General features: G+C 45.6%; 1 protein-coding gene across 6 annotated transcripts in view; it reads right to left on the bottom strand.

Moving 5' to 3' along the window:
- TMEM181 (transmembrane protein 181) overlaps positions 1-25,226 on the bottom strand; it is a 111,154-nt gene that overhangs the window by 40,808 nt on the left and 45,120 nt on the right. For all 6 annotated transcript variants that reach the window (XM_050786730.1, XM_050786733.1, XM_050786732.1 and 3 more), the window contains exons 2-6: positions 24,382-24,485; positions 17,324-17,379; positions 14,274-14,364; positions 12,880-13,001; positions 8,566-8,676 (exon numbers count right to left, since the gene is read on the bottom strand). In XM_050786730.1, the coding sequence (XP_050642687.1) occupies positions 8,566-8,676; positions 12,880-13,001; positions 14,274-14,364; positions 17,324-17,379; positions 24,382-24,485 (484 nt within the window). The remainder of the gene's footprint in view (positions 1-8,565; positions 8,677-12,879; positions 13,002-14,273; positions 14,365-17,323; positions 17,380-24,381; positions 24,486-25,226) is intronic.

Here is a 25,226-nt window from a genome sequence, read left to right on the forward strand (position 1 = left end):
TGAGCTGCTGTTTTCATCTCACGCACCAGTCAAAGGTCATGGCTTAGAGGAAAATGGAGGAAATGAGACGTGAACAGCTGGCCACAGAGTGTCACTCAAAAGTCAGCCGGAAAAACAATCAGAGGAAAAAATGCCCAGAGTAACCAAGAGGACCCAGGGTGCTGAGGATGACGCCTGTGACGTGCCCAGAGAAGGTGCCTGCAAAATCTCAGGAGAAGAGAACAAAAAAGTGAGTACAAGTGATTTTTGTGATGTCAAAGGTCACTGCATATACAGAGCATGGCCGATGAAACCACCTTTACAAAATACACAGGAGGTAAGCATCATCCCACAAGTGCCAGTGAGACCTAGTGAGTGGTCTCATGGCCTGAACGTGGCAATGGGTGTGGGCACGATGTACTCCAAAGAGTAAGAGCTGATAACAAGAGGGATAGAGAGAAAGATCACCACTTGGTACAGTTTGAATTTGTCCCTCCAAAATTCATGTTTAAACTTAGCCCCCATTATGGTGGTACTGTGAGGTGGAGAATTCGGGAAAGTGATTATGTCATAAGGACTCTGCCCTCATGAATGGATTTGCACTTTATAAAAGGGATAGAGGGGTGCAGTGCAGTGGCTCATACCTGTAATCCCAACACTTTTGGAGGCTGAGGTGCGAGGATTGCTTGAGCCCAGGAGTTCGAGCCTGGGCAACACAGTGAGACCTTGTCTAGCCCTCCACAACTGTAAGGAATAAATCTCTATTATTTATAAATTACCCGGTGTGTGGTGTACAGTTACAGCAGCATAAACTAAGATACCATTCTACTTCAAAAAGATAAACATTTAAGTAGAAACCAGTGAACCAAATGTTCATGGAAAATGGGGTTGAGAACAAAAGGAGAGAGAAATCAGCTTCTTGAGTTAAAGGGAGATGGCATCGACAACAGTGCCAGATGGAAGACACAGCCCACACGACAGGCTCAGGCAGGAAAGGGCCATCGACCATCTAGACATCTGCTCAGCACAGACACCTTCCACTGAAAACAGAGCCTCATCTGAACATGCTGGATGCATGGTGACAATTTTCTCTCAGTACATTAGGGAAATGATACGGTTTAGCTGTGCCCCCACCCAAATCTCAACTTGAATTATATCTCCCAGAATTCCCATGTGTTGTGGGAGCGACCCGGGAGAGGTCATTAAATCATGGGGGCCAGCCTTTCCCGTGCTATTCTCGTGATAGTGCGTAAGTCTCATGAGATCTGATTGGTTTATCAGGGGTTTCCACTTTTGCTTCTTTCTCATTTTCTCTTGGTGCTGCCATGTAAAAAGAGCCTTTCGCCTCCCGCCATGATTCTGAGGCCTCCACAGCCATGTGGAACTCTACATCCAATTAAACGCCTTTTTCTTCCCAGTCTTGAGTATGTCTTTGTCAGCAGTATGAAAACTGACTAATACAGGAAGCAACCAGGGTCATTTTTACCCTGAATTTGATTGTCATCAACAAGGAAGAGCTGGTTAGTGAAACAAACAGTGGCACCAGGGGAAGGTGTCCGTGTGGTCCTGGTGCTCTTTCATCAGAGCCAAGGGCACCACCAGGCTCAGTGAAATGGAGCCCTGACTCCAGCAATGCAGAACTCAGAACTCCAAAGGCCAAAGATTTCCCAAAGAAATGCCAAACAAAAGCAACAGAAACTCTCAAAGGTTAACTGTGTCAGTATGGCCAGCCACACACAGTACTGCTGAAGAAGCAAGAGCTGTCTCAAGAAACATGCGGCCACACTGGCAGCAGCTCCAATTTGTCAGGCACACCGTATACCATTAAGTTCCTACTGAAGGTAACGTGTATTAAGTGTTGGACAGGTATCGGGCGGGCGCGGTGGCTCACACCTGCACTTTGGGAGGCCGAGGCAAGCAGATCACAAGGTCAGGAGATCAAGACCATCCTGGCTAACACGGTGAAACCCCATCTCTACTAAAAAAAACAAAAAATTAGCTGGGCACGGTGGCAGGAGCCTGTAGTACCAGCTACTCGGGAGGCTGAGGCAGGAGAATGGCGTGAACTCAGGAGGCGGAGCTTGCAGTGAGCCGAGATCACGCCACTGCATTCCAGCCTGGGGACAGAGCGAGACTCCGTCTCAAAAAAAAAAAAAAAAAAAAAAAAAAAAAAAGAATTGGACAGGTAACCTAAATTACAGTTCAATGAACATCACAAATTGAACACACCTGTGTAAATGGTACTCTGACCAGGACACAGAACATCGCCAGCAGCCCAGAAGCCCCTCCCTTGATGCTCCCTTCCAGCCACTAACCTACCCAAGAGGTACACTAACCCTGATTGAACAGCGTCAGTTAGTTTTGCCTGTTTTTGTAATTTATATAAATGGAATCATACGCTCTGTTCTGTTTTGTATTTAGCTTATTTCAGTCAACATTATGCTTCAGAAAGTCCTCCATAACATTACGTGAAGCTGTGAAAGTTCATTCTCCTTGCTGTATAGTATTCCATTATGCAAATATAGCAGAATTTATGTACTCATTTTGCTGCTAGTATACAGTTTACAGTTTGGCTATTAAGAATTATGCTGCTGTGAATATCTAAATACATGTCTTTCGGTCAATATACATACGCATTTCTGCTGTATCAGTTTACATGCTCCCCAGCAGGGGCAAGGGCTCCGTCTGCCCCACATCCTTGCCAGCTTCGGCATATTCTGTCTTATTTCTGCCGTTCTGGTGGGTGTGTAGTAACACCACTAAAATACTATTAGTGTCTACTTATTATAATACTTGTTTACTTCCAAAAAGAAATGAAAGCAGCTTATAATAAAAAGCCAGATTAGATAGAAATAATTTTTAAAGTGTTTTAAAAAGGCAAAATAGTGAAGAAAGAATGCAGATAATTATACCAGAAATCCATATCAGGATATTAGTAATTAGTACAATTCAGCAAAAAACTGATTTCTGAAATTTCTGACAGCCAGGACCGAGAAAAAATGTAATGCATCCCATGGCTTTCACTCTCTAATAAAAGGCATTATAACAAATAGCAAAAGGAATTCTGTTTTTGCTTTTTGGTACTTACCCAAAGAAACTGAAAACATACAGGCCAGGCAAGGTGGCACACGCCTGTAATCCCAGCACCTTGAGAGGCTGGATCACCTGAGGTCAGGAGTTTGAGACCAGCCTGGCCAACATGGTGAAACCTCGTCTCTACGAAAAATACAAAAATTATTCAGGCACGGTGGCGGGTGCCTGTAATCCCAGCTACTTGGGAGGCTGAGGCAGGAGAATCGCTGGAACCCAGGAGGCAGAGGTTGCAGTGAGCTGAGTGCCATTGCACTCCAGCCTGGGCAACAAGAATGAAACTCCGTTTCAAAGAAACAACAACAAAAACGAAGTTGAGAACTTATGGGCACAGAAAAATCTGTATACAGATGTTTATAGTACCTATGTTCATAACTGTCAAAACATAAAAGCAATAAAGATGCTGTCCTTCAGCCAATGGACAAACAAGCTGCAGTACATCCAGACAATGAAATTATTCCATGATGAAATGAGCAATCAAGTCATGGAAAAAACTTAAAATGCAAATAACTTAGTGAAAGAAGTCAATCTGAAAAAATTACATACTATATGATTCCAACTAGATGACATTCTGGAAAAAGCAAAACCATGGCCTGGCACAGTGGCTCACGTGTGTAATCCCAGCACTTTGGGAGGCCGAGGTGGGCGGATCACCTGAGGTCAGGAGTTCGAGACCAGCCTGGCCAACATGGCAAAACCCCGTCTCTACTAAAAATACAAAAATTAGCTGGGCGTAGTGGTATGCGCCTGTAATCCCAGCTACCCGGGAGGCTAAGGCACGAGCATCACTTGAACCTGGGAGGCGGAGGATGCAGTGAGCCAAGATCTCACCACTGCACTCCAGCCTGGGCAACAGACTGTCTCAAAAAAATAAATAAATAAATAAAGCAAAACCATAGAAACAGTAAAAAGACAGGTGGCTGCCAGGGGTCTGAGGAGGGAGGGATGAATAGGTGGAGTACAAAGGATTTTCAGGGCACTAAAACGAACCTCTATGGTACTACAAATAGTGGATCTTACAGAATGTACAACACCAAGAGGGAATCCTTATGTAAACTGTGGGCTCTGGGTGGTGTGTCAATGTGGGTTCATTAACTGTAACAAATGTACCACTCTGGTGCGAGATGTTGACAATGGGGGAGGTTGTGCATGTGTAGGAGGAGAGCATTTAGGAAATCTCTGTACCTTCCTCTTAATTTTGCTGTGAACCTAAAATTGCTCTAAAAAATAATAATGTGGAAAAAATTTTGGAGGTTTAAAGTTCACAACACAATGTCTTCAACAACAATTTTATAAAAGACATAGAAACATTTTGCATACAATTCTCTAATTTCTTAGTGCATCTCTCTACAAGCTGCCAGCATAACGTTGATTATGTGATTCTCCGAGGATACTGAGTCACAACAGAAGAAACAGCACGCAGGGCTCGCCAGCACCTGAGGTTCTGGGATGGATTCTGGCATATGCCCAGGACTTCCCCCTTCAGTATTAGTTGCCTCAGGAGTTTTTGTTTTGTTTTCAAATAATTTTCTTTTCGGGTAATAAAAATAACATTCATCACGGTAAATAAAGGAAAACACAGAAGAAATTAAACATTAATCCCACCACCCAGAGACAGCCTTCTAGACATCTAGTTTTCTGTAACAGAAACACTTCTAATTCATGCGCTTTTGTTTTCTTAAATCAATATATAGTTTGTGCTAGTTATCCTATTAACTTACTATTTTAGTAGCTACAGAACTAATTGTTTAACCAGAAATCTACTGCTGAAATACAGATTGCTCCCAACTTCTTACTCTGAGGAATAGGGTTGAACATAAATCACTGTATATGTTTCCAGTTCCTTAGTACAAATTTCTAGAATTAGAATTACTAAGTCAAAAAGAACATGGAAGTAGAGGCTTTTATATGCTGCTAAATTACCCCAAAAGTTAAATCGGTTTACACCCCTATTCATGTGTATGAGAAAACTTGTGTCCTAGCATTTCGCCCACCATGTTATCTTATTTGTTATTTTTAATATTTGCATTGTTTTTTTTTGTGAGACAGGGTCTCACTCTGTCACCGAGGCTGGAGTGTGCAGTGGTGTGATTACAGTTCGTTGCAGCCTCAAACTCCCAGGCTCAAGTGATCCTCCTACCTAAGCCTCCCTAGCAGCTGGGACTACAGGTATGCACCACTATGCATGGCTAACTTTTAAAATTTTGTTTAGAGATGTGGTCTCAGCTAGGCCGATCACCTGAGGTCAGGACTTTGAAACCAGCCTGGTCAATGTGGTAAATCCCCATCTCTACTAAATACATGAAAATTAGCAGGGCATGGTAAACTATTATAGCTATTAGTAGCTGTAATCCCAGCTACTAGGGATTACAGCTAAGGCAGGAGAATTGCCTGAACCTGGAAGGCAGAGGTTATAGTGAGCCGAGATGGCGCCACTGCACTCCAGCCTGGGAGACACAGTGTGAGACTCCGTCTCAAAAACAAAAAAACAAAGATGGGATTTCATTATGCTGTCCAGGCTGGTCTCCAACTCCTGGGCTCAAGCAAGCCTCCTGCATCGAGTTTCCAAAGTGCTGGGATTACAGGCATAAGCTACTGCTCCCATCCCAAACTATGAAGATTGATTGGTTAAAAAAAGGCATTCATGGCCGGGCACGGTGGCTCACACCTGTAATCCCAATACTTTGGGAGGCCAAGGCAGGCGGATCATAAGGTCAGGAGATTGAGACCATCCTGGCTAACACGGTGAAACCCCGTCTCTACTAAAAATACAAAAAATTAGCCGGGCGTGGTGGCGGGCACCTGTAGTCCCAGCTACTCGGGAGGCTGAGGCAGGAGAATGGCGTGAACCCGGGAGGCAGAGGTTGTAGTGAGCCGAGATCATGCCACTGAACTCCAGCCTGGGTGATAGACCGAGATTCCGTCTCAAAAAAAAAAAAAAAAAAGCATTCATTCTTGAACTCTCTAATCTTTGGTTTATAGCAAGGATGAACATAATTTCAGAAGTCTGTTGCCACGTGAATTTCTGAATTTGTAAGGTGCTGTATTGCTCTTCTTTCATTCAACCAATACATATCTATTGCAAGCCTAGCAGCCGCCGGGCACTATACTGGCTGCTGGGGAAATGAAATGTACAAAAACGCAGAAAAATCTTTGGTGACATCCCTAACAAATCTCCAAGGGTCTTAAGGACTGTCTTTCCAGATGCTGAAGAGTGCCACCAGAAATGAGGCTCTGGCTGTGCTGTAATTCAAGGTGAGTGGTTCCCACGGTAACGTCTTTTGAACCCATTCCTTTTTGAGCCCCACAACAATATTGTATCACTTGCCTTCCATCAGCAATGGCAGAATGGCATGTACCTAGTTTACCTAAGATATGTACCAAATTCTTCAGGAACAACTTTAAGAGGAAATAAACAGATACAAAAGATGGAAGGACAAAATCCACAAAGGCAAATAAAACAGTGGCCCACACCCACGGAATAGGGTCAGGATAAACTACAGCCTCTGGAGAAAGGTGCTGAGAACCATAAAAGGCTTGTAGGAGATGATGTTCTAATAAAGTAGATGATGGAAGGGAGAGGTCCCTTGTTTGTCTGCACTGTTGAATCAGAATGATTCTGAAATAGCGAAGTCTAAAGCACAGATGGTTAGCAAAGGACTACATCAAAGTATGCCTAAGCTCAGTGCACCTGCCTCAGACCCCATCTGGGATCCCCCCCGCCGGCACCATGAACCAGAGGACACAAGCAGAATACTAATCAGATTCTCTGAGGACAAAGATCCAGGAGATCACTCAGACCGCAAAGACCAGACCCCAGATTCAGATCCAAAAGATCTGGAAAGGCTGGCTGAGGCAAAGGGCCGAAAGGAAGAGGCCACTAGTGACAGCGAGCCAGCTCAGGTGTCCCAGCAGCACAGCCCAGGGCCACCTGCTCTTTCCACATCAGGAACACCTGCCGCTGCAGCCGGGTGACTGGGGCAGCTTCAGGAAGGAAACCTGGAGCCAGAGGGGTGCAGAGTCAAATCCCCAGCACAATGTGAAAGAAAAGAACAATTTCAGAGGGGAGGAGACGGCCGCCTTCAAAGGGCTATAAGGTAGACAGAGGAGAAAACTCATTTTGTGTAGTTCACAACAGCATTATTCACAACAGCCAAAAAATGGGAAACAACCCAAATGCCTGTCAACTGATGAACAGATCAACAAAATGTGGTCTAGCAATACAACAAAATATCATTCAGCAAAATGAAGGAGTGAAGTACTGAGCCCGCGACAACCTGGATGGACCTTGAGACATCACTGGTCACCAAAGACCACACGTTGCATGATTCCATTCACATGAAATGTCCAGACCAGGCAAATCCATGGGGACAGAGAGAACATTAGTGATTGCCAAGGACTGTGGGGAGGGAATGGGAAATGACTACTAACAGGTTTCTTTAAGAGGCAATGAAAATGTTCTGGTACCAGAATGACTGGACAACTCTGTGACTGTGCTAAAAACCACTGAATGGGCCGGGCGCAGTGGCTCATGCCTGTGATCCCAGCCTTTAGAAGGCCAAGGCAGGCAGATCACCAGGTCAGGAGATCGAGACCATCCTGGCCAACATGGTGAAACTCCGTCTCTACTAAAAATATAAAAATTAGCTGGGCGTGATGGCACGCACTTGTAATCCCAGCTACTTGGGAGGCTGAGGCAGGAGAACTGCTTGAACCCGGGAAGTGGAGGTTGCAGTGAGCCAAGATCACAGCCACTGCACTCCAGCCTGGTGACAGAGTGAGACTCCATCTCAAACCAACCAACCAACCAACCAACCACTGAATGTATGCTTTCACTAAAAGGGCAAACTTTCTACTTTGATAAAGCTGTTGTTTTTTTTTTTTTGAAGGTATCCATTAATATCTCCATTTAATATTCACAGCTCTATGAGGCAGCTATTTTACACGTAAGAAAACTGAGGTTCAACAAAATCACATGGTCAATGATGGAGGTAGGGCGAGAACCCAGCTCACCGTCCAGTCCAAATCCCCTCTCCTCGTCACTACGCTGGTTCTACTGACTCCTAATGAGTGGAAAGGGGAGATTTCAGCTGGACACAAGAAAGGACAGCCTAACAATTAGAACAGTGCCCTCCCATTCACTGGCAGTTCAGGCAGAGACTGACAACCACTCACAGGGGCCGGAGAAGGGGGTGCTGCGTCTGCAGGAGGGTATACCTGCTAACCCCTTCACTGCCTTGCAGCTGAACACACTATACACTCTCTTTTCTAAATCTCAAGATACCTAAGGTTTGCCCTGTCTCTATGCTATTGAATCTATTCTTGGTTCCATATACTTAAGAAACTGTAGTTTTCCTATAATTTTTAAAAACTTTACATGTCCTCCACTTTCCAAATTAACATTATTTAGATGTTGAAATGTATTTCAATCATTGAGCAAAAGAATGGGAACTAGAACATGAGCCATGGAAACGTGCAGTCAGCTGGTATACTTACCGTGAAGTTCATTCCCTTGATGGGGAGCTTCAGGTGTTCAAATCCCACTATCACCGTATACTGAGTGTAATTCAGGTAGCCAAGGTGAGCCACAATAATCTCTGCACATTTCTGCAAATACACAGGAAGATTTGCCTTTAAAGAAAGCAAGACTCACGTTCCCACCAAATAACCCAGGAAGTAACCCATTTCAGCAGATGAGCAGAACTCATCGTCTCCAGAGAACTCTCCAAAAGCCCAGAGAAAGTCAGATGCCAGCCAAACAGTTCCTAGAAAGAATGAACCAAATGGTATTTTCGGAAACATAATATATGATTTACACCAATTAGAATCTTTTCTACTTTGGATGACTGAAAATAAGTCACTGTGTAAGAAAGTTAACAGTGCAATGCAAGCCTGACATTTCCATAAATATGTAACACTAGAACACGGGGGAAACGTAAGCTAAGACACGTCAACGCGGATGCCGCGACCTAATTTGTCCTCCCTGGCCCAATTTTGCGACTGTTGTAGTAATAAACAGAATGAATTACGTATTTTTCTTTCTCTCCTTTTAACCTGTCACTCTGTACATGCAGCCCTCTTTCCTCTCCATCCTGCACCCTCCACCCTCCACTCCGAGTCAAAGCAAAGGCTGTGTGCACAGCAGCAAGTGCGGATGTGCAGATATGTGTGCTCCACTGTTGTCAAGAGCTCCTTCCTTTTGTCCTTTAGAACTAAAAGCCAGGTCTCCTCTGCTTTGCTATCCCCTTCCGGAGTGGCAGGGAGGACAAACCCTCATGCAGGGCTACAGAGGTGCACCCACTGGCCACGCACACAGAGCCGGCCACTCCTCCCCAGCAAGCTCGGCCCCGGCCCTGCCTTTCAGAATGTCACTCTCCACCATCCTGCTGCTGCCCAGAGCAAATGGGTGGTTCTCTGGCTTTCTAATAGTGCATCACTCCAATGACTGGTCAAGCCTCGAATGTCTGAGGTCAGGTAAGAAAACAGGTGTGGGTTTTATACACCAGCCTTAAAAAGACAAGAGGGTGGCCAGGCATGGTGGATCATGCCTGTAATCCCAGCACTTTGGGAGGCCAAAGCAGGCCGATCACTTGAGGCTAGGAGTTCAAGGCCAGCCTGGCCAACATAGTGAAATCCCGTCTCTACTAAAAGTACCAAAAATCAGCCGGGTGTGGTGGCGGGCGTCTGTAATCCTAGCAACTCAGGAGGCTGAGGCAGGAGAATCCCTTGAACCTGAGAGGCGGAGGTTGCAGTGGGCCAAGATCATACCATTGCACTCCACAAGAGCAAAACTCCATCTCAAAAACAAACAAACAAAAAGACAAGAGGACAACTGTCAGGGAGGAGGACGAGGAGTGGAGTTGGGTAACACGGTGGGGTGCTGACCTAAGGGAACGGGGAGAAAGCAGAGAGGAGCGGAGTGTGCAGGGGACTGAAGGCAGCACCAAGGTCACCATCTCAACTCACAAAACACTTCAGCCCACTGGCAGCCCTGGGCCTGCACCGAAGCCCACAGTGCCCCGCAAGGAGGGGCTGCCCTGCAAAGGGGCTAAAGGCACCCACCTCCCACTCTCCTATGCCAGAAGCACAGGTCATCTGCTATTTTCATCACATTGGAAAGGGAAGCCAAGGCTTCCTTTCCACCTGATCAGCTCTCATTAGAATCTCCTGCCTGCCCTCTGGGCAAGTGTGTGGTCCACCTTCTCAGCAAAACTAAATTCACCTTTCCCCTCCGGCAGTCGGGTCACAGGATGAGGTGCAGAGGCAGGGGTGGCTAAGGACTATGCAGGAAGGGATGGCTTAAAATTTGTAAATACATTTTTGCTGGGTAGACAAACATGTCTTGCGAGTTCAAGAATTTGTCTCACTTTTCAGGGATGTTTTAATTAACAAAAGAGCTGTATCTCAGGCTGCATATACTTATGAGTTTAAAAAAACTACACTAAAGATTCTGGCATCCCAAGTTCAAACCACGGTTCTGCTGCTGACTATGATGTACCTCTGAAAATCACGTGATGGTACCACAGCTTTCTCACCTGCAAGGTGTGGAAGGCCTTGCTACCTACGTCAGACAATGGCTTTTCTTTACAGCAAAAAAAAAAAAAAAAAAAAAAAAAAAAAAAAGCAAGTCAGGCACGGCGGTGCACATTTGTCATCCTAGCTACTTGGGAGGCTGAAGCAGGAGGATTGCTTGAGCCCAGGAGTTCAAAGCCAGCCTGGGCAACATAGCAAGACTGTGTTTAAGAAAAAAAAAAAAGTATGTAAGAGGGTGCTAAATATCTCTGTAATGTAAAAATTCCATGTTTTTTAAAGCCAGGGCAATGCTCCTTGTAGGGTTAGAGAGAGACCTGAGTAGACAGGGAACAGAAGCAAGATATTCCTAAGGGGTGATACAGTATAAACTGAGGTAGGGCCAACAATGAAGAGGGAGGAAACCATGAAGACGCACTGAAGGGCCATTCTCAAGGTGCACAGCACGGTGGCCACATCCAAGAAGCAAGTGCAGGCCAGCCAGTACCCTGGCAGCCTGGCCCTGCTTGAAGCAAAGGCTTTAGGTAGGGCAACCCACTTGTCCCGATTTTAAAACAGGAAGTCCCGGGTGCTGAGAAACCACTCAGTGCAGGCAAACCAGGACGATGGGTCTCACCAGCTCCAAATAAGCAACCCCTGACTAATGGTCCACTGACCCTCAATCTAAGAGGCAGCACAACAAGGTGGGTGTCATCAAGCTCTCCAGGTGGGAGTGGCCGCCAGGCCCTCGTATGGGAAGAAAGCAGCTTCTTGGGCCATGGTCCTGTCTGACACTCAGACCTGTTATCCCTTCAGCAGTACTGATCACACCCCTCCTGCACAGAGGCCTCAAATGGGGGATGAAGGGATGCCTCATGCTGTACACATAAGGCACACTCACACATGTTATTCACCTTGATCTTTACTGCTTTCCTAGGGCAGGCAGGAAGGCTTGATCCCAACTTTATAGATGGGGAAAATACACTTTGGAAGCTGACTCAGTCCCTGCATGCAGAATGAGAGTCCAGTCCCACATGATCCTCCCACCTTGGCCTCCCAAAGTGCTGGGATTATACGCATGAGCCACCGGGCCCAGTCCTTGAATTCTTTCTTGCTAAGAAAAACAGGGCCAGTATACGTATCACTAGTAACTAGGCAGTATGCATGGTGGTTAAGGCCACAAGCTTCAGAATAAAAGGGCACAGGTTTAAATCCCAGGCACTCCACTTAGTATCTGTGTTACCTTGGGCGATGATTTAGACCTCTCTAAGCCTCAGTTTCTTCTTCTACAAAACAGGCTCTAATAGTAGTTTCTACTTCATGGACCTGCTGTGAGGTTCGAATGAGACAGTGAGTGGACGGTACTTGGCATGACACCTAGCAGAGAAAACTACTTGCCATGCGGCTTCTGACATTACTTTTCTAATCCTATAAGAAAATGCACTGCCCTGTTTTGATGCTCTCCAAGTTCTCCACGCTGCCAATAACCTGTTGTGTCTGAGGTGGACTCCTTGCTGTATAGCAGGGATCTGGTTCTGATTCTCTGGACTCAGAACAGAATACAGTGCCAATGAAATCAAACGTGAGGGCTCGTTCCCCACTCTGGACCCCAGGTTTCCTATGCGTCAGCCATACTGTACTCTGAAGCAGATGCTCAAAAAGGTAGGCCCCTGACCCCAAAGAGGCCCAGGTACTCAGCTTCACACAGTCAGATCAGGGCATGCATCACGCGGCTGGGAACAACCCAAAGCCTCAGTCAGGAGTTACCATGGAAAATTAGGCCTGGTGGCACACGCTTGTAGTCCCAGCTACTTGGGAAGTTAAGGCAGGTGAACTGCTTGAGCCCAGAAGTTTGAGACTGCAGTGAGCTGTGATTGTGCCACTGCACTCCAGCCTGGGTGACAGAGCAAAAACCTGTCTCTAAACAAAACAAAACTAAACAAAAAACGAGTGACCACAGCCGGTGGCAGACGTTCGTATGAGGTGGCAGCCCATAACATTCATTAGGGACACACTGGGCAGTAGGTCAGACACACAGTAAAAACAAGTACCATGTATGCTCAGGCTGGCTGGCAGTCATGTGTGCACGCACTATGGATGTGTGAATGCATGTGTACGTTTGTAAGAATTTTCAAGGGTATCCAACTATAAAATTAAGTAAGTTTTCTCATGCCATCTTTGCTACGACTCCATTTTTCTCACTTAAGAACAATTTCTCAAAGCCTCTTACCATGCTATCTTCTACAATTAAATGTGTATGCAGCCTGAGGGCTGACTGTAGGGCTCGCCCCACACACTCACCCCTGCACATGTGAGGGTCCTTGTCCGGTTGTGAACTTTGTTATGAATGTACATCGTGGTTCCATCTTGAGCTACACCGTCGACTTTAACAGTCATGGGAAAGCTTGTCTTAATAGAAGTTTCTACAAAAGAAAAAAAATTCAGTGTTAAGAGACCATGCCAGGCACATCACACCTACAAAGGTGCCTTCCGGGCTCTGTAATGACCTTGGAGCCAGGAAAACACAGAAAGCCCGTAAGGTCCTTAGGCCACACTGGCCTCAGTACATTTGAAAATCTCTTAATTGCCCAGCAAACAAAGCCTTTCCATTAGATTCCAACCCAAGACCCAGGGGGTCTACGTCAAAACCTGCACTTCAGATCCATCAGTTTCACTTCCACTTCACGCACAAAAAAAGGGTAAATATTTCATGGTTAATGAACTTGTATTTTTAATTTCTCGCATACATTTTTAACTTACCAAATTCTATACCAAAAATAGGAACAGATTTCTGATTTCTTCTAATTATAGGTTTTTCCAATTATATTCTCATTTAAAAAATCATAAACAAAATATAAAGACGAATTAAATACTATGAATTTCACCACCTAGAGATAATCACAATTCATATTTTGTGTCTATCCTTCCAGGCCATTTTCTAGACATACGAATACCTAGTAATGTGAATTTTTTGCTTTCTGAAATGGTACAAAGAGGGGTAAGTTTTTTGTAAATGTATTTGTTTCACTTCATTTACTGTGGTCATGGGGTTATCTTTTCAAATCCTTTCTCAACCAGAGTGTCTCATGTGAACCACAGAACAGAAAATGATTTGGGTCTCTTCTCCATTCTCCCCAGGATGATATAAAGCTAGTGCCACTGTAGATTGACAGAAGCTAACTCATCCTGAACAATGGATGCATTAGGGGAAGGTTTCTCAGTCTCTGCATCACTGACATTTTGGGCCAGATAATTCCTTGTTGTGGAAGTGGGCGGGAGGTGTTGGCATCTCTGCCCTCTCCCCACTAGATGCCAGGAGCACTCCCTCCTCCTCTCCATTTGTGACAAAATTGTCTCAAGACATTGGCAAGTGTCCCTGGGGGGCCAGAACCATTACTTTAGGGCATCAGGTCTTAATCCTCTCCCAGATCCTCACTGGAAAAGGCTGGCAGCTGTAGCACCGACACCATGCAGCCACTGAGCTAAGCTGACCAGGACTCTACGGAGGACGTGTATCTGTTGTAACTTTCTCTCCCACAGGAAGACATTTAAGGGGTTTCCAATTTGTTGCTATAATAATAATGGACATCCTCATACATCTATCTTTGAGCACTTGTCCGAATATTCTGAAGTCAACATCTAAAATACGATGTTTCTTCGTACAAAGAATCATCCCAAAATGTCAAGCTCCATACCTTTTGATTGGTCCAACTCAACAACACATGTCAGCCATAGTTGCTGATTGTATGTAGACAGTGGATTTGAAAGTATTTGAATTGGCTTTAGCTGAAGAAAAAAAAACAAAGTAATCCATGTGACCTTTTCATTGAGTCTACCAAATACCTCATCATGTTAACACACAAACTTTACTTTTAGCAAAAAAGGCTTGAGTGTTAGCTCTGAAACAGAAATATGTGACGTTTTCCTTTTTCTTTTTTTTGACACGGAGTCTCGCTCTGTCGCCCAGGCTGGAATGCAGTGGCGCGATCTCAGCTCACTGCAAGCTCTGCCTCCCGGGTTCACGCCATTCTCCTGCCTCAGCCTCCCGAGTAGCCAGGACTACAGGTGCCTGCCACCATGCCCAGCTAATTTTTTGTATTTTTAGTAGAGATGGGGTTTCACCGTGTTAGCCAGGATGATCTCTATCTCCTGACCTCATGATCCGCCCTCCTCAGCCTCCCAACGTGCTAGGTTACTGGCGTGAGCCATCGCGTCCGGCCATGAGGTTTTCCTTTCAACTACGTAAGTGACATTCTGCCTTCCAGAAGAAGAAAGGACTAACTTCCAGCTCCAATTCATGTCTGTCTCTCACAGAAACCTCTAAGCAGGCACTTTCCACATTTGGACCCTTGGGGACAATACACTTACTTAAATACCAAGCAAAAAACCATCTTAGAAGAACAATAAAATGAGCAGAATGAGATACATAATAAGATAATAAAGAATACCAAAGGAATGCTTTCATAGTTACAAGATAACACATCTCAAGAATTATTATTTTTTGAGACGGGAGTCTAGCTCTGTCGCCCAGGCTGGAGATCTCAGCTCACTGCAGCTCACTGCAACCTCTGCCTCCCAGGTTCAAGTGATTCTCCTGCCTCCCAAATAGCAGGGATTACAGGCACCTGCCACCACACCCAGCTAATTTTTGTATTTTTAGTAGAGATGGAGGGGAGTTTCATTGTCTCTGAATCAGACTGGTCTCGAACTCTTGACCTTGTGATCAGCCCACCCTGGCCTCCCAAAGTGCTGGGATTACAAGCGTGAGCCACCGCACCCAGCCAAGAATTATTTCTTTAGTATCTATATGCCAGGAAAATTGCTCTTTGACGTCTGCTATTTTTACGTTTCTGAAAGTCTTGACACCCCTGGGGAGAAAAATTAGAGGTGATGAATGTTGTCAATGATTCTTCTGCAGTATCTTTTGAAAGATGTAATATTGGTGTTTAATAACAGCCGACCACAGAGAGATTTACTGAAGCAGCCCATCCATGGTTCCAAAGAAAAGCATTATTTGAATGCATCGTCTTTGGAGGTCAATGTGTGTGTGTGTGTGTGTGTGTGTGGTTTTTTTTTTTTTTTTTTTTGAGACAGGGTGGTGCTCTGTTACCCAGGGCTGGAGTGCAGTGGTGCAATCATGGCTTACTGCAGCCTCAGCCTCTCAGGATCAAGTGGTCCTCCCACCTCAGCCTCCCAAGTAGCTGAGACGACAGGTATGCCCCACCATACCCAGCTTATTTTTAAATTTGTTGTAGAGACAGTCTCCCTATGTTGCCCAGGCTAGTCTCAAATGAATGTGTTTTTGTGTCTTAATACTTCTGTCAGGGTCTCAATAAAAATCCCTAAGACTAAAGACTTGCCTAAAAACCATCAAGGCAGGAAATCTCTCCAGGAATGAGCTATTGTCTCAGTGAAGTGAGGATGGTCTCTTGGAAGCAGGTCAGTTCAGTGGAAGGGCTGCTGTGTTCAGTGTCAAAAAAAGACTCACCCTGAGAGACTGAAACTGTAAAAGATGAACTACTACCAGGAAAGTCCACGGCAGCACCTCTTCAAATCAGATCATCAGGTCAACAGTGAAAGAAAATAAAGCAATGCAAAGGAAATGTGAAGACAGGCTATGCAGAGGGCCCTTTCAAACTACCAGTAGCAAAGAGAAGAATCAAATGGTGTAAGTTTTAGTACTTTATCTTCTTTTGCCTTTTTGCAAAATTATAAGGGTAGAAAACTCGCAGGGAAGTGTGAGAACAGAGGGAAGGGGGATTTGGGGTCATACAATCAGATTTAAACTATACATATCATGGTGCCTCAAAGATGCAGGGCAACTGTGTTCAGTTTATAGATAAAGTTATATTTCACACACAAAAAAAGGTTTAGTTGTCCAGGCTCTCACAAGTTAGCATTTATTCAAGGAAACCAAAATTTTCCAATTGAAAGAACCTCTGTTTTTCTCCAAAGGTGGTAAAAAGTTAAGGCTTTTTTTTTGAGACGGAGTCTCGCTCTGTCACCTAGGCTGGAGTGCAATGGCACAATCTCGGCTTACTGCGAGCTCCGCCTCCCGGGTTTCCGCCATTCTCCTGCCTCAGCCTCCTGGAGTAGCTGGGACTACAAGCGCCCGCCACCACGCCCAGCTAATTTTTTTGTATTTTTAGTAGAGATGGGGTTTCACCATGTTAGCCAGGATGGTCTCGATCTCCTGACCTCGTGATCTGCCCGCCTCAGCCTCCCAAAGTGCTGGGATTACAGGCATAAGCCACCTCGCCCAGCCAAGTTAAGGTGTATTTTTTAAAGGATTTTTCATTTAAACTGAGTTCACACAAGGAATACAAAGTAATCATTAGAAAGAACTGTACCATTAGAAACCTGACAGAGGCCAATTCTTAACCTGGGCAAATATGAGAAAGATGAGACACCTAACTCGTATCATTATTAAAAATTACAATCTGATAGGACTTACAGAGACAAGGAATCAGGATGAGTTAATCACTCTTCGGAAATGAACAACTGCTCCCTAAGAAGTAATACTACCATCTTCCTAAGTACTGAGATGTTTGTTACAGCAGAAATGGCGACTTCAGCAAACAAAAACCCAGAGGCCAGTGGCTGACAATGGAAGACGAAATGTGTGCTGCCTGAGAAGCCAAGGCAAGGGCGGGCTACCTTAAAGACTCTAAGCAGAACAATTTCTCAGTGACCTGAGGTTTATAATGTACCCCACCACCCAGCTGCCACTCAGACCCAGTCTTACCTTTTTGCTATTATTTAGTGAAAAATTAGCCGCAGAAGTCTGGATCACTTTAGGTCCTAAAGTGAAGGATAAAAGCAGGTTATAGTGATACTGATATTTAGTATTTTTTTTTTCCAAATTCCAAGACAGACTCATACATTACACGGAGATGGCCTTAATTTACCTGTTTTTTTCTTTAGAGATTATACAATGTGTAAGTAAAAGATAAACACACAAACACAGACACAGAATATACACTCTGCCGTGCTTCACAATTTGCCAACACAAGTCAACCAGCATGACTGGCACACAACACAGAGGGTTTCCATAGGAAATGCCCTGCTAAGCTCTCAGTGAGAACTCTCTCTACATGCATTGGCCCAAGAAGGCATTAACTATAGAGACTCTGTCTTACATATTCTGTAAAATAAAAAGATTTCTTCCAAAACCTAAGACACACTTATCTGCTCATCCAATTAATCTCGTCTTCCAAAAATATTTAAGGGCTTTAAACATAATATTTGCTAATATAAGTAGGAAAGCATAAAGTTTTAACTGAAATAACAGGTATACGAACCTCATAGATTCTTTTTTCCTAATTTTTACTGTGACAAAATATACGTAAGATTTGCCATCTTAACCATTTTTTTTCTATAGACCCAAGAACTTACCATCTTAACCATTTTTTTTTCTATAGATCCAAGAACTTGACATCTTAACCATTTTTTTTATTTTTGCTCTTGTTGCCTGGGCTGGAGTGCAATCGCACAGTCTCAGCTCACCACAACCTCCGCCTCCGGGGTTCAAGCAATTCTCCTGCCTCAGTCTCCTGAGTAACTGAGATTACAGGCATGCGCCACCACGCCCGGCTAATTTTGTATTTTTAGTAGAGACAGGGTTTCACCATGTTGGTCACTCGAACTCCTGACCTCAGGTGATCCGCCCACCTCAGCCTCCCAAAGTGCTGGGATTACAGGTGTGAGCCACTATGCCATGCCCCTCTTAACCATTTTTAAGTGTACAGTTCAGTGGTAGTAAGTACATTCATACCATACAACCATCACTGCCATCCATCTCCACAATTCAAAACTGAAGCACTGTGCCCATCAAACAACTCCCCATTCCCCTCTCCCAGCCCCTGGCTGCCACCACTCTACTTTCTGTCTTGATGATTTTGACTACTCTAAGTACCCCATGTAAGTGAATCTTACAGTATTTACACTTTTGCCACTGGCTTATTTTATTAAGTATGATGTCCTCAAAATTCATCCATATTATAGCTTCTGTATGAATTTCTTTACTTATTTTTTTTTTTTTTTGAGACAGAGTCTCACTCTATTGCCCAGGCTAGAGTGCAATGGCACAATCTCAGCTCACTGCAACCTCTGCCTCCCAGGTTCAAGCGATTCTCCTGCCTCAGCCTCTCAACTAGCTGGGATTACAGGTGCTCACCACCACGTTCGGCTAATTTTTGTATTTTAGTAGAGATGGGGTTTCATCATGTTGGCCAGGCTGGTCTTTAACTCCTGACCTCGTGATCCGCCCACCTCAGCTTCCCAAAGTGCTGGGATTACGGGCATGAGCCACTGCGCCCGGCCGAATTTCCGTACTTTTTAAGGCTAAATATTCCATTGTATGTGTATACCACATTTCATTCCTCTGTCCATTTATCTGTCAATGGATACTGTGGTTGATTCCACAATTTCAATTAGTGTGAATAATGCTGCTACTGAACATGGGTATACAAATATCTCAAGACCCTGCTTTTCTTTTTTTTAAAAATTTTGAGACAGAGTTTCATTGTTGTTGCCCAGGCTAGAGTACAACAGCGCGATGTCGGCTCACTGCAACCTCCCTGCTGGGTTCAAGTGTTTCTCCTGCCTCAGCCTCCCAAGTAGCTGGGATTACAGGCACGCACCACCACGCCTGGTAATTTTTGCATTTTTAGTAGAGACGGGGTTTCACCATGTTGGTCAGGCTGGACTCAAACTTCTAACCTCAGGTAATCCACCCGCCTCAGCCTCCCAAAGTACTGGGATTACAGGTGTGAGCCACCGGGCCCAGCCAACAGTTTTCTTTTAGCACTTTGAATGTATCAGCCCACTGCCTTCTGGCCTCCAAAGTATCTGATGAAGTATCTGCTGACAAACTTACGAGGATCCCTTGTATGTGATGAGTCACCCTCTTGCTGCTTTCAAGATTCTATCTTTGGCTTTCTACAGTTTGATTATATCTCGGTGTGGGTCTCTTTGAGTTCATCCTACTTTGAGTTTGTTGAGCTTCTTGGATGTTTATATTCACATTTCACCAAATTTGGGAAGTTTTCAGTCATCACTGCTTGAAATATTCTCTCTGACCCATTCTCTATCTCTTCTCCCTCTCAGACTCCCACAGTGTGTATGTTGCTCCATTTGAGTGTTCCCAAGGTCCCGCCATCTCTGTTCATTTTTCTTCTGTTTTTCTGTTCCTCAGACTCAAAAATTTCCACTGTCCTATCTTCGGATTCACTGATTCTTTCCTCTACCTGTTCAAATCTGCCTTTGAATCACTCTAGCATATTTTTCATCTCCAGAATTTCTTTTTGGTTTCCTTTTAGGTTTTCTATCTTTTTATTGATACATTGTTTTCTTGATGGTCTCCCTGTCTCTTCCTTTAGTTCTCTGGGCATCTTTAAGACAGTTGTTTTAGTCTCTGCCTAACAGATCTGTCACATGGTCTTAGAGACAGATTCTGACAGTTCATTTTTTTCCTTTCAATGGGCCATACTTTGTTTGCCTTGTGACTTGTTTTTTTTGTTTTTTTTTTTTTTTTGAGACGGAGTCTGGCTCTGTCGCCCAGGCTGGAGTGCAGTGGCGTGATCTCAACTCACTGCAAGCTCCGCCTCCCGGGTTCACGTCATTCTTCTGCCTCAGCCTCCTGAGTAGCTGGGACTACAGGAGACCACCACCACTCCTGGCTAATTTTTTTGTATTTTTAGTAGAGACGGGGTTTCACCGTGTTAGCCAGGATGGTCTCGGTCTCCTGACGTCGTGATCCACCAGCCTTGGCCTTCCAAAGTGCTGGGATTACAGGCGTGAGCCACCGCGCCCAGACGCCTTGTGACCTTTTGTCAAAAGTGGATACTTAAATCTAATAATGTACCTCTGGAAACCAGACTCTCCCCTTCCTCAGGGTTTGCTGTTATTCTTTTTTGTACTTTTGTTTTTGGTGTTGTTATAGACTGTCTCTGTGCAAAGGATCAGCCTGAGGTTTAAACTTAAGGTCTGGCCAGGCGCGGTGGCTCAAGCCTGTAATCCCAGCACTTTGGGAGGCCGAGATGGGCGGATCACAAGGTCAGGAGATCGAGACCATCCTGGCTAACACGGTGAAACCCCGTCTCTACTAAGAAATACAAAAAATAGCCGGGCGAGGTGGCGGGCGCCTGTAGTCCCAGCTACTCGGGAGGCTGAGGCAGAAGAATGGTGTGAACCCGGGAGGCGGAGCTTGCAGTGAGCTGAGATCCGGCCACTGCACTCCAGCCTGGGCGACAGAGTGAGACTCCGTCTCAAAAAAAAAAAAAAAAAAAAATAAATAAAAAAATAAACTTAAGGTCTTCTCAGGTCTTTTCTGAGACTGTGCCTTCCTCTGGGCAGGTGTGGTGACTTTCTGAATTTCCCTGTATTAGAAGTTTTGAATGTCCTGGTCTTCAATGTCTGATTCCCGAAAGGAAAAAGGGAAAAATGAAGGGGTAAAAAAGTACCAGCCCTTTAAATCCCCCAGAAGCAAATTCAGTCAGCGGGGGATGGGCTTGCAACAACTGAGAGGTACAGCAGCAGCAGCCACTCTTACTTCATCGTACTTCTGCGATCAGAAGCAGCATCAGCCATCAGAGCACAGATCCCTGATATCTGGAAGACACGGTCCATTTTGCCCACCTTGGTTTCTATAAGCTCTAGGAACACACATTCAGCTGCCTGCTATAGGCCTGCAATGGAGGATGGGTACCTGCTACTGTGCTAAGAGCTGCACTGACCAAAAGTAACCACAATCTATGTACAAGCATTCCCTTCGAAGTGGCAAGCCTTCAATAGACTCCGGAGTTCCAAAACAGTTACGCCATATAGATTCTGCCACTGCAGCTGTTGTCTAAGTAGAAAACATTGATTCCTATGCCACCATCTTTCCAGAATCCTCTCCAAGCTTCACAGATTCTTACAATGCATTTCTTCAGAGTTTTGGCCTTAAAAGTAGTCGTCAAAGGAAACACTGTGAATCTGATTTTAATTTAATTTAGAACTGGATTTGTTCCGGCTGGGCACGGTGGCTCACGCCTGTAATCCCAGCACTTTGGGAGGCTGAGGTGGGCGGATCACGAGGTCAGGAGACCGAGACCATCCTGGCTAACACGATGAAACCCCATCTCTACTAAAAACACAAAAAATTAGCCGGGCATGGTGGTGGGCGCCTGTGGTCCCAGATACTCCGGAGGCTGAGGCAGGAGAATGGCGTAAACCTGAAAGGCGGAGCTTGCAGTGAGCCAAGATCGTGCCACTGCACTCCAGCCTGGGCGACAGAGCGAGACTCTGTCTCAAAAAAAAAAAAAAAAAAAAAAAAAAAAAAAAAAAAAGGATTTGTTCCAAAACGTATCACTCTCAACTGGTGATGTCAGTTTTTCGGGGCTGCCTCAGTGACCACCTCCCGTCTGCCACCAACAATCCTCCACTCAAAAGGAGGAAATACACAACCAAGGCAATAACCTCTCTCTGGAATGCATTTAGGAATGCTGAGAAGGATACATCAAATGGAGGAAGGAGGGTTGTGTTCACAATGAGGCTCCTTTTAAACAGATTCACAATCTGAGTGAACTCCTAACCCAGGAAGTAAGGCAGTCTGGTTTCCTGGAAAGAATTAAGAACTGGGAATCAGAAAAATCTAGACTCAGCTGGCTGCGGTGACTCACACTTGTAATCCCAGCGCTTTGGGAGGTCAAGGCGGGTGGATCACCTGAAGTCAGGAGTTCGAGACTAGACTGGCCAACACAGTGAAACTGTTTCTACTAAAAATACCAAAAAAAATTAGCCAGGTGTGGTGGCAAGTGCCTGTAATCCCAGCTACTTGGGAGGCTGAGGCAGGAGAATCGCTTGAACTGGGGAGGAGGAGGTTGCAGTGAGCCAAGATCTCACCACCGCACTCTAGCCTGGGCAAAAAAAAAACAAAAAACAAAAAAAAAAAAGAAGAATCTGGACTCTAGTCTTCACTAACAAGGCTTTCTGGGTCTTGATTTCCTCATTTGCAAAATGATAGTTACTAAGCCAATAGTCCCCTAAGGTACTCCTAACTCTAAAATAATAATAACCTTATCACAGAAAATAATCAGGAACAGAGTACTTGTGATAGTTAATTTTATGTGTCAACATGACTGGGCCACAGGGTGCCGAGACATTCGGTTAAACATTATTCTGTTGTGTCTGTGGGTTGTTTCTGGATGAGATTAACATGTGAATCGGTAGACTGAGTCAAGCTGACTGCTCTCTCCAATGTGGGTGGACCCCTCCTCCAATCCATCGAAGACCTGAATAAAACATACTGACTGAGTAAGGGAGAATTTGCTCTCTCTGCCCGGGCTCTGTCTGTCTATGTTCAGCTGGGACACTGGTCTTCTCCTGCCTTCAGACTCCGACCTGGACTCGGCTGGAATTTACTCCATCAGCTCTCCTAGTTCTCATGCCTTTGGGCTTGGACTGGAACTACATCATGGGCTCTCCTGGTCTCTTACTTGTTGACTGCAGATCTTTGGACTTGTCAGCTTCCATAATCATGTGAACAAATTCCTTATAATAGACAGACAGACAGGTAGGACGGACGGACAGACAGACAGGCAGGCAGGCAGATACACAGATAGATATTTCCTATTGATTCTGTTTCTCTGGAGAACTCTGACTAATACAGTACTGTATGGAAAGAAAGAAGGGGATGCAGAAATCCTGACATCGCTTGAATCTCAGCTGTGGTGCATCACTTTACATTTCTGCAAGAGTGGAGAGGGTTTGATATAATCATGGTCGTTTGCGACAGAAGAGTAGCTTAAATGAACAGAAGGTGGCTGAGGTCCCACTGGGACTGGAGACCATGAGAATATTAATGCCTCCCCTTCCAATCTTAAAGGATAACAGTGAAAATCAAGTAAGATTATGGATATATCTTGTGCTGTAATTAATGTAATTTTTACTTCTTGATGACTTAACGGGAAAGAAGTTGGCTACAGTTGCTATTATCACCATCACCATCAGATAACAGCACCTGAAGAGCCACCCTCCCCCGCCAGCTTCCTCGTCCATTTACCAACCCAGTTTTGGGTAAGAAACTAGCCTTTTGAGGCACAAATTGCCTCTGGGACAGGTTAAGCCTAACTGCCGTTCACACTTTAGCATTAAGTAAATCGATTAAACAACATCTACTAGAAATCACCCTTATGGAGACAGATATTTAAGACGGAAACATAGCAATGGAATACCTTCTCTCCAAACAAGTCAGGCTCCTGGCTGCCTGCCCTGTGCACAGGGCTGAAGACACCTGGGTCTCTGAGAACCTTGTGAAAACCATTTGGCTTTTCAGGTTCTCCATCCATGAGAAAGGGCGTTGGCCTAGATGATCTCACTGCTCCTGCAGCCACCCCGCCCCATGCTCACAGCCGTCAGCCCCTCAACTCTCCTCCCAACCCCATCAGCTGCATCAGAGCTCTTTCGTGGCCTGTCTCCCCAACCAGGCAGCATGTCCTGAATCCATCAGTGCCCAGCTGGGCCTGGTGCACAGCAGATTAGAAACGTCTGCTTGGCCAATGAAGGCATGTGGTCAAGGCTGCCCCTGGCTGCTGCACAGGGCATAGACAGGGTTACTTGGGGCTACTCACTGCACCTCCCCCAGGAGAAACAGAGCAGCTAGAAGCGCAGGACTGGGACCCATCCACCCTGTGGGCACTTCTCCCTCCATGCTGGGGCCCTTGGCAGTGGGAGACAGGGGCACAGCTGGGCTGGTTGAAAGCAACACGCCAGGGCCACCACACATGGCAAAAGATTCACTGAGTAAAAACCGAACCTTACCTCTGATCCCAACGAAGACGGTCAGGCCAAAGCAGATGAAGAAGACGACAAACACGAGGACAAAGTGGCGCTTGGAGAGCGTGTAGAGCCGCATGGGCGCCAGCCTGGGGGCAGAAGCCAGCAGTGAGGGACAGTCAGGGGAAGGCCCGGGGGTCACACGAAGGCGGCCCTACAGCAACACCCCTCCCCACACGACACTGCCCACCTCCCCTCCCAGCCCCTCACTTCTGAAGTGGGCCTGCACTGCCACCAGGTGACCTCCTGAAAAAAAGAGCCTCGGCGGCCGATTCAAGAGCCATGTGTTCCTGCACATTCTGGGTTAGAGGGTCCGTGGACACACCGGTCACCACGGTCTGCACGCGGCACACCAACCCCACACTCAAGGAGAACGCACTGGGGCTCCTAGACCCCCCAAGGGTCACTACCACTGAGGCAGTGACCAGACCCCACTACCCACCCCATGCACGCATATACATATACACACACGCACACACACAGGCACACCCACAAGCACACAGCCTACAGGGGTGACACCGTCAGGCTCCACTTGAAGCTCCAAGTCCTGCCAGCACCACACTCCTCTGCCATTCCCACGAGCCCACAGCCTGATTCCTCCCGTCCCAAGTCCTCAACAACTTCAGGATCCCCTCGTGCCACCCACCAGCGTGGACGCTGCCTTGCTGTGCACTTCTCTGTGATTTACACCAACAGGGAAACCCACTCGCCCTGCCAGGTTCCTGCCCGGTCACAGGAAAACACCGGGGGCAGGAATCATTTCTTTTAGAACACCCTGTATCAGGGGCCAAGAAACAAAAGAAAAATCTGTAAAGGCCCAGGCAGTACAT

Source organism: Macaca thibetana, chromosome 4 (genome assembly GCF_024542745.1).
Source record: "Macaca thibetana thibetana isolate TM-01 chromosome 4, ASM2454274v1, whole genome shotgun sequence".
NCBI lineage: Eukaryota > Metazoa > Chordata > Mammalia > Primates > Cercopithecidae > Macaca > Macaca thibetana.